Source organism: Salvelinus fontinalis, chromosome 3, assembly GCF_029448725.1.
Source record: "Salvelinus fontinalis isolate EN_2023a chromosome 3, ASM2944872v1, whole genome shotgun sequence".
NCBI classification, from domain to species: Eukaryota; Metazoa; Chordata; class Actinopteri; order Salmoniformes; family Salmonidae; genus Salvelinus; species Salvelinus fontinalis.
This window is the reverse complement of record NC_074667.1, coordinates 54272140-54281788: the sequence shown is the minus strand read 5'-3', so window position 1 is coordinate 54281788 and position 9649 is coordinate 54272140. Positions and strand designations below refer to the sequence as shown.

The 9649-nt window shown below is 40.4% G+C and overlaps 1 protein-coding gene across 1 annotated transcript; it reads right to left on the bottom strand.

The window, feature by feature from the left end:
• Positions 1-3072: 3072 nt before the first annotated feature.
• On the bottom strand, positions 3073-5749 carry LOC129851130 (probable G-protein coupled receptor 173). Its single transcript, XM_055917432.1, has one exon. It carries the CDS (start codon positions 4803-4805, stop codon positions 3684-3686), a length of 1122 nt encoding a protein of 373 aa, XP_055773407.1. The 5' UTR covers positions 4806-5749; the 3' UTR covers positions 3073-3683.
• Positions 5750-9649: the final 3900 nt, after the last annotated feature.

Here is a 9649-nt window from a genome sequence, read left to right as displayed (position 1 = left end):
TTGACGACTACTAAGTACATTTTAAACCTCCCGCTTTGGGCTGGATGTGTCAATGTGTACATCATACATGCATAATCTGAGTAGAATTACTCAATTAGCCATGAAATCCCTCATTTGAAGCAACTGGTTTTCTGGAAGCTGTGCTATTTCATTGCTAATTGTGTAATTCAACTCATAGATTATGCATGTATGATCTACACATTGACACATCCAGCCCAAAGCGGGAGGTTTAAAATGTACTTAGTAGTCGCCAAAGTTAAATTCTTTCTGGAAACTGACCTATGCCATTTCCCCCTAGCAATTTGAGTTCAACCAATTAGCTTCAGCCCCTTGCCATATGAGTGACATGCACGAGAGAGAGAGAGAGAGAGAGAGAGAGAGAGAGAGAGAGAGAGAGAGAGAGAGAGAGAGATAGAGAGAGAAGAGAGAGAGAGAGAGAGTGAGAGAGAGAGAGAGAGAGAGAGAGAGAGAGAGAGAGAGAGAGAGAGAGAGAGAGAGAGAGAGAGAGAGAGAGAGAGAGAGAGAGAGAGAGAGAGAGAGAGAGAGAGAGAGAGAGAGAGAGAGAGAGAGAGAGAGAGAGGAGAGGAGAGAGAGAGAGAGAGAGAGAGACAGAGAGAGAAGAGAGAGAGAGAGAGAGAGAGAGAGAGAGAGAGAGAGAGAGAGAGAGAGAGAGAGAGAGAGAGAGAGAGAGAGAGAGAAATGATTTGGTGTACATGTCTGCACATAATACGCCATTTACGGGGACATATTCCTATATGGTATCCACAACCAGGGACTTCACTCTATACCATGTTTCTAGGGCCCACAGTTTTTACTGGTCAGGAAAAATCCTGGGCCCAAAGCATGTTGTACATTTGAAATAACTGACCCTACTTCACTACTATTGTACTATTTTAGTGAAGTCAGTTAACAACAAACTCTTACTTACATTGACAGCCTAGAAACAGTGGATTAACTACCTTGTTCAGGAGTAGAACAACAGAGTTTTACCTTGTCAGCTCAGGGATTTGATCATGCAACCTTTTGGTTACTGGTTCAATACTCTAACCACTAGGCTACCTGCCACCCCAGGGTGGCTAACCCAGTGTTCCCCGGTAGGCCATCATTGTAAATAAGAATTTGTTCTTAACTGACTTGCCTAGTTAAATGAAGGTACATTTCAGGGACAGAACAACAGATTTTTACCTTGTCAGTTCAGGGATTCAATCCAGCAACCTTCCAGTTACTGGCCCAATGCTCTAACCACTAGGCTACATGCCACCCCAACAAAGCAACAAAGTAGCATCTTAGCTTCCCAATCATTTGAAGAGTTTGGGCATTTAGAGGTTAAAACAGAAAGTGCTATTTGCCACTCACTTTAACAAAGAAAGAAAGAGCTTTCTCTGTTAATAAGAGGAAGCAGGTCTCCAGAAATCCGACAGCTCTGAAATTGTGTAATTTTCTGGCTACATTTTACAGGGCATTTATTTAAAGCTCAAAGCTATAATTAGATTTGTCCGATGTTCGTTGACTCATATTAATCTCATTCTTTATTCATGGAAAACTGTGTTATTCAGATCTAGTTACATTTCAGACTAGTTTCTCAATATTCATAAAGCTTGGCTTCTTAATGGAGCAATCTCCCAATGTCCCAAATATAGAGCGTACTCACAGATGGGGTGGGTATCTTCTGCATTTAATATAAATTCATTGGTCAAAGCTGACAGTATCTGACAGACCGTAAAATTTGTATCTCAATAAGTTGATAATCCGTTTATTAGGTCCAAGTAGTGTACAACAACATAATGTACAGAAGTTGTTCTCTAGATGGAAAAACAAAAAATATAACCAAGTTGCCTGTACAATGATGTTAAGCTGAGAGATGAGCTATGCCATAAATGAAGCTGTGGTGCAGTTTGTGCAATGCAAAAACAGCCTATTTCAAAACCGATAATCAAGTTTTATGAGCCAAACAGTCCCTCCCATGGTAATAGAACAGTATAAAATTATGACATTGGCTTGTATAAGCCACAACGTGGAGAGCCTTGCCATTTCAATGTAGGTATTTTCAGACAATGGCACCATAAACTCTGCAATAACTCAGACTTCATCTGAACTGACTCTCGGGATGAAATGTTATATTGCATTTTGAACATATTTCAGGTGTGCAAAACTGCCTCTGAGAAACTAACAGCAAAAATGTTCAAGAGGCACTTATAAGCTAAACAAAGCAGCAGAGAGAGGTCTCCTGGGGCAGAGCTGTTGTATAAAAAATGCCTGATCTGAAATGATACTGCATGAGAGAATTCACAGGTGAGAACGTTTCAGTCGCTCAGAAGCAACAGAGAGTCATGCTGGGAGTAGAGCGGAGCAGGCATGTTGTGATGGTAATGGTTGTGAATGCAGTGATGCCGGGCCAGGCCAGGGAAGGGAGGAAGGGTGCACAGTAGGTATACTGTAGGTACACCGGGATGCTCTAATCAGAAACATTAGCTCAGCAGTTCCCACTCTATCCCACTTCCCCCTAGGGAAGTAAACCCGGGCTACAAAGATGAAGGACTCCAATTAGCTGACAAATGTTCATTTACATGGCTGTAACTGAGACGAGCAGTGATCAGAATAATGACTCTATTATACACTGTTGGATTTTTTACATACTTAAAGGTGCATGCTGGCTAGTTAAAGTCTTATGAGAAGAATGGAGTGTGTAAGCAGAGGCAAACTGGACTCTTGCTGCACTGCTTTTTCAGAAGCACAAACTTCCTAAATACTCAGGCACATGAATGATGGAAACATTTTACATTACAGTGCAGAATAAAGTGGTAATAACATGGTAATAGTATGGTAACAAGTTAGCTGATCACAATGAAAACATGATCTGCCCAGATACCCAGATTTTTGTACAATTATATTATTGTAATACAACACCCCACATGTTGTGCTATAGAGGGGGTAATGATACAACAAAATATGGTAAATTGGAAGTTAGCATTTGAGGATGAGTGGTAGAAAATAGTATGTGTCTATTGTTATTGTATTGAAACACAGAACAGATATTGTTCAGTTACCTGTATAACAGAATCAAATCAATACTAATCATTAATCTGTTGTTTATTTACTCAGAAGTACAAACATTGCAAACATCTCTCTGCAGCACTGATGCTTTGCTTCTTTTAGAGTTCCATTGTCCTTGTCCATAGAAAAAAACATGTCATTTGTCTTTTTACAGGGAATGTACAAGGTATACATTTTTATCAACACATGTTAAAATCCAGGAAGAAAATGTATTTACAAAAGACTGTAAAAGTTTGTTTTATCACCTTCTCCACACAAATAATCCTAAGAAGATTTTATGAAAGCTACAACATATTTGATTTGAAAAAAAAGTTCAGAATAAAGAAATAAACAGCTTTAGAGAATGTACAGAATTGTCTTATGTTCTTCTAACTGAATTGCCATAGGCCTACATTACTCAAATAATATACCAATGAGATTCTTCAAATATGCAACATTATTAGTAGGCCTATTCGAAATACAGATTAGCAACATTTTGCACTTTCTGTAAGTGCAAATCACAAAATATGGCCTTCAGCCTGTGTGGAAAAATTGGACAAGCATAGCAACAGAGTAATATCACACAAGGCTTCAAAACCAACATGACAGTTCTGTTCGTTTCCCCTTGTCTAAAACAGCAGTAGAACCTATCAGATGACACAGTATGGCTCCATAGACATAGGTGTCTGTGTGCTGAGACAACATGGGAAACTGGCTCTGAGGCGCGATCTCAGCTCCTTGTTGAATATGAAACAAATAATGGGATTCGCCCCCGCCTGAACGAACGTCATCCACACGGCCGCAGTCAGGTAGACCTGTGGAATTGTGCCTCCTTTGACAAACACTCGAATGTAGCAAGTAACAATGTACGGGGCCCAGAGGATAAGAAACGCCAGGGTTATCATGTAATACATTTTCCCTATGCGTTTCTCCATTTTAAATTCATCCAAGACAAGCAGCCTTCTGTTGCCAATATGCGAAGTTTGTCTGATTCCCACCAAAGTTGGTGGGGTGGGACCACGTCCAAACCCTGCTATCCAATTGGCGGCTGCCTGCCCAGTTGCACCTGGCCCGTGGAAGGTCCAGTTTTGGCTTATAGCTGGGACAAGCTGAGCGGGTTTCATCTTGCGATGGTCGTACACGAAACACAACATTTTTATGTAAACAACGTGTGTTGTTCCCACGATAACAGCCAGCATCAACATGAAACCCAGGGTGTCATTTGCTTTCACATATCGGTGCTCGAAAATGCATTGTTCCTCTTCATGGATGAATTTGTAGGTGCCAACGTCAAATACAGGGGGGAAAGCCATAGCGACAGAGAGGGTCCAGACCATGCAAATCACTGCCACACATGTCCACAATGTCATTCGTTTGGAATAAAACCTGTGGTGTGCAATCGCCATGTATCTGGTGACACTGACGCAGAAGAGCAGAAACGCTACATGGAAACAAGAAAGGACCGACAGGAACGCGATAATTTTGCAACGTATAATGCTGTACGTCCAGGTGGAACGGTTGTTGATTGATATCATCACAAAGGGCAAACACACGGCAGACCGTATTACATCTGCCAAGCACAGATCAAGTAGAAAATAATACGGAGCCTTGTGAAGGGAGATGTCTTTCAGCACTAGCAGGGACAACGCCACATTCCCGACAAGGCTGATGCAAATGATCAGACCGAGCGAGGCCAGTTTCACCGCAGAGGCGGTGATGGCATAATTATGTAGCGTGGGATTGCTTTCCCCAAACTCGCTTGAATTTGCCATCTATGTAACCAAGCTATTGTCAAAGGCGCGTGTATTCTATATTCCCACATTAAGTGGTCGTGCTTTCCCCGGTCGAAGTAGGCCTATCAATGATTGATAACAATTGGCCAGCAAGAAATTAACATGATGCACGATTATGTTACACTACCTCACCGTGAACAGCATCTAGGTTTTAACCGTTTTAGAATATAATTCATTATTCTCCTGGGTTTGAAGCATTGCCTGATTTCAGAAGCGACTGAGATCCATCGAAATGTATTTTCTTGTTATCCTTCATCTCACAAGTTTCCGTTTCGAATATGAAATAGGCTACACCCATGTTCGTAGTTCCATTTTCTGCTGATAGCAAACATATTGCTCTGAAACATGCAGTCTTTGCACACACCATCTTAAATTGATCCGTTTAACTGCCAGACATTTCAAAAACACATCTCCATTTCCACTGATGCTGAGGTTCTCGTTCGTCTTGAGGAATAAATAAACATAAATCGGAGGACAGGCCGTCGTCATCTCTTCAGCACGCAATTAATAGGGTTGGGTAGATTATAGCCAAACCAGTGTTCAGTCCACTCAATCGAAGGCATGGCGTATGAATACATCCAGCAATACAAACTAATGCATGTCTATAAACTACAACCGTTGGTTTGCATTTGAGGAAAAGCCTACACTTTACGTTTTCAAACGAGGTTGAATCGATTATGATAAAGTGGAGAGACACTGCCGGCTAATGTCGAGATAGATTAAATGTAGGCTAATCCACGTCCTCGGATCAGAAACAGTTGTCCGATCTCCTGTGCGCGTACATTAGTCTGCTGCGCTACATGGAATCACTCAATAATTGGGTCCTGTCTCATGCATTCCCAAGGCATGATTTTCCATGTCTAGAAAGGCTTGTCAAATTCAATCGTTTCAGAGTGCTCAGTTCCTTTTACACTGAGGCAGCTTTAAAGGCACAGTCATGTGTTTACAACCAACCTAACCTAAAATCCTAATTATGATCATCTCATTTGAAATATAAGTCATTGAGTGAATGCATAGACATACAGGTCATACAGGACAGCTGCATTATGAAGAATGCCACCACAGTAGCCCATATAAAGAGTTTCTATTCCGGTTTCTACTGTTTTAGTCACATATTTTCAAATGCAAACCCACTTTGACTGGTCAATATGCAGGGTAGGCTTACACAATTTTGACAACATGATTGGTTGGCACCACCAAGTATGCTAGACCTATTAGACTATATTCCCACAATTGTTTTTAACCCACCATAATATGACAATTGAATAGTTACAAGACAGAAGCCCACATATTACTATCACCAATTATATGTGATATGTTAGATAAATATCTATCTTATTTAACAAACTCTATGCACATACTGTAATATGGCACAATATAGGATATTTGACTACATTAAACATTAGCATGTTGGAGTTGAGTTGATAACACAAATCTGGCAGCTGTGATTCACTAGTGCCATCTGCAGCCTACTAGAGAGAGAGAGAAAGCAGAGAGAGAGCGGAGGAGAGAGAAAGCGAGAGAGAGAAAGCGGAGAGAGAGAAAGCAGAGAGAAAGAGAAAGCAGAGAGAGAGAGAGAAAGCAGAGAGAGAGAGAGAGAGAGAGAGAGAGAGAGAGAGAGGTCCATTAAGGGTCCATTTCCTTTAGCTCATAATTTGAAGGAAAAAAAACTTGCCTCTAGCCCCCTATCCTAAAAACCTAGATACAAAAGACTGAATAAGTCATGATCAATAAAAAGATAGGCAGTAACTTGGTGAATGGCAGGTGACTCTGACAGGGAGAATAAGACATCAAACGTATGGGCTATGCCCAGGAAGTAGTGTTTAGTCTGGCCTAATATGTTGGCCTGCTGGTGCTCATTTGATTTAATGTGATGTATATTGTCTGTCTATGGATTTTGTACACTAGGGGAACTCTCACATGGGGTTATAGGTCACTGGTCACATGTACAGGTAGGTAGTCCATAGACCATATATAGTATATACAGTGCCTTCGGAAAGTATTCAAACCCCTCCACATTTTGCTACATTACAGCCTTATTCTAAAATTGATGAAATAGTTGTTTTCCTCATCAATTTACACACAATACCCCACAATGACAATGGAAAACAGGTTTTTAGAATTTTTTGCAAATTTATAATAAAACATAAAACAAAAAATATGACATTTACATACAGTGGTGGAAAAAGTACCCAATTGTCATACTTGAGTAAAAGTAAAGATACCATAATAAAAAATGACTCAAGTAAAAGTGAAAGTTAACAAGTAAAATACTACTTGAGTAAAAGTTAAAGTATTTGGTTTTAAATATACTTAAGTATGAAAAGTAAAGGTAATTGTTAAGATATACTTAAGTATCAAAATTAAAAGTATAAATCATTTCACATTCATTATATTAAGTAAACCAGACGGCACACTTTTAAAAATTTATTTTATTAACGGATAGCCAGGGGCTCACTCCAACCCTCAGACATCATTTAAAAATGAAGCATTGGTGTTTAGTGAGTCTGCCAGATAAGAGGCAGTTGGGATGACCAGGGATGTTCTCTTAATAATTGTGTGAATTGGATAATTTTCCTGTCCTGCTAAGCATTCAAAATGTAACTAATACTTTTGGGTGTCAGGGAAAATGTATGGAGTAAAAAGTACATTATTTTCTTTAGGAATGTAATGGAGTAAAAGTAGAACTTGTCAAAAATATAAATAGTAAAGCAAAGTACAGGTACAACAAAAAACGACTTAAGTAGTACCTCAAAGTATTTTTACTTAAGTACTTTACACCACTGTACAGTACCAGTCAAAAGTTTGGACACACCTACTGATTCAAGGGTTTTGGGTTGACAATCACCCGGGTTGAGGTCGGGTGATTGTGGAGGCCAGGTCATCTGATGCAGCACTCCATCACCCTCCTTCTTGGTCAAACAGCCCGTTCACAGCCTGGAGGTGTGTTAGGTCATTGCCCTGTTGAAAAAAAAATGATAGTCCCACTAAGCGCAAACCAGATTGGATGGCGTATCGCTGTCGAATGCTTTGGTAGCCATGCTGGTTAAGTGTGCCTTGAATTCTAAATAAATCAGACAGTGTCAACAGCAAAGCACCCCCACACCATCACACCTCCTCCTCCATGCTTCACGGTCGGAACCACACATGCGGAGATCATCCGTTCACCTACTCTGCGTCTCACAAAGACAACGGCGGTTGGAACCAAAAATCTCAAATTTGACCAAAGGACAGTTTTACACTGGTCCAATGTCCATTGCACGTGTTTCTTGGCCCAAGTCTCTTCTTCTTATTGGTGTCCTTTAGTAGTGTTTATTTTGCAGCAATTCGACCATGAAGGCCTGATTCACACAGTCTCCTCTGATCAGTTGATGTTGAGATGTGTCTGTTACTGTCACGTTCCTGACCTGTTTTCTCTTGTTTTTGTATGTGTTTAGTTGGTCAGGGCGTGAGTTGGGGTGGGCATTCTATGTTTTGTGTTTCTATGTTTAGGTCAGTGGTAATTAGCCTTATATGGTTCTCAATCAGGGACAGGTGTTTGACGTTTCCTCTGATTGAGAACCATATAAAGGTAGGCTGTTCACACTGTTTGTTTGTGGGTGGTTGTCTTCCGTGTCTGTGTGTCTACCACACGGGACTGTTTCGTTTGTCGTTTCGTATATGTAGTCTGTTCCTGTTCGTGCGTTCTTCGTAGTTTGTAAGTTCTCAAGTCAGGTCTGTCTACATCGTTTATTTTGTTTTGTAGTCTGTTAAAGTGTTTCGTGTTTCGTCTTACTTTAACTTCTTGCGACTACAGGGGGTGCTGTTTTCTCATTAGCATAATTGCATTACAGATTAAACGGCTTCCTACTAAATTCTTGCTCGTACAATATGCATATTATTACTATTATTGGATAGAAAACACTCTCTAGTTTCTATAGGCGTTGGAATTTTGTCTCTGAGTGGAACAGAACTCATTCTACAGCAATTTCCCTGACATGGAGTCAGATTTCACACATTTTGGCCCCTGATCTGGAGTCAGTTTAAAGGCCACTGTGAACGCTATCAGGATACGGACACTGCTTACGTCTTCCCCTGGATGCCTTTACGTGATGACGATTTGAATGGTATCGATTGCGCAATCACAGCCACTATAAATGAAAAAAACCTGTAGGTAGGAACTCTTTTCCAGCTGCGTCGGGCGCGCGGTGGACACCGACCTGCTCTTTTTCCAAGCATTAGTGTAGCCAGTAATATTTCTCAGGTCATGTTTTTACTCGTTATAGGAGTTAAAAACATCATAAGGTAGTTAATTTCAACCGTTTTATAGCAATTTATATCCGTTTAGTGCGCATTTTGGGACATTTATTTCTGAGACACTTTGAAGCGCCGGGCAGGTTTCCAGTTCATGCCGAACGCAGTTGGCATTTCCACATGGCAAGAGGACAGCTTTCGACCAAAAGACGATTAGACCCAAGAAAGGATTCTTTGCCCAAGATTCTGAAGGAAGAACAGCTCAAAGTAGGAACAATTTATTATGATAAATCGTGTTTCTGTCGAAAAATGTTAATCGCTTATGACGCCATCTTGTTAGACGTAGCTTCGCTTGGCGCAAACTGTATTGAAAAGTAAGGATCATTTAAAAAATGTAAATCAGCGATTGTATTAAGAATTAAATTGTCTATCAATCGCTGTCCACCCTATATTTTTTAGTCACGTTTATGAGTATTTATGTATACGACTAGATCACTGTCTAATATGGCGCACGACATTGTCTGACCAGCTGGGCAACTTTTGTCATTGTCTAACCATGATTTTGGTGGCAAAATATGTACATTTTCGAA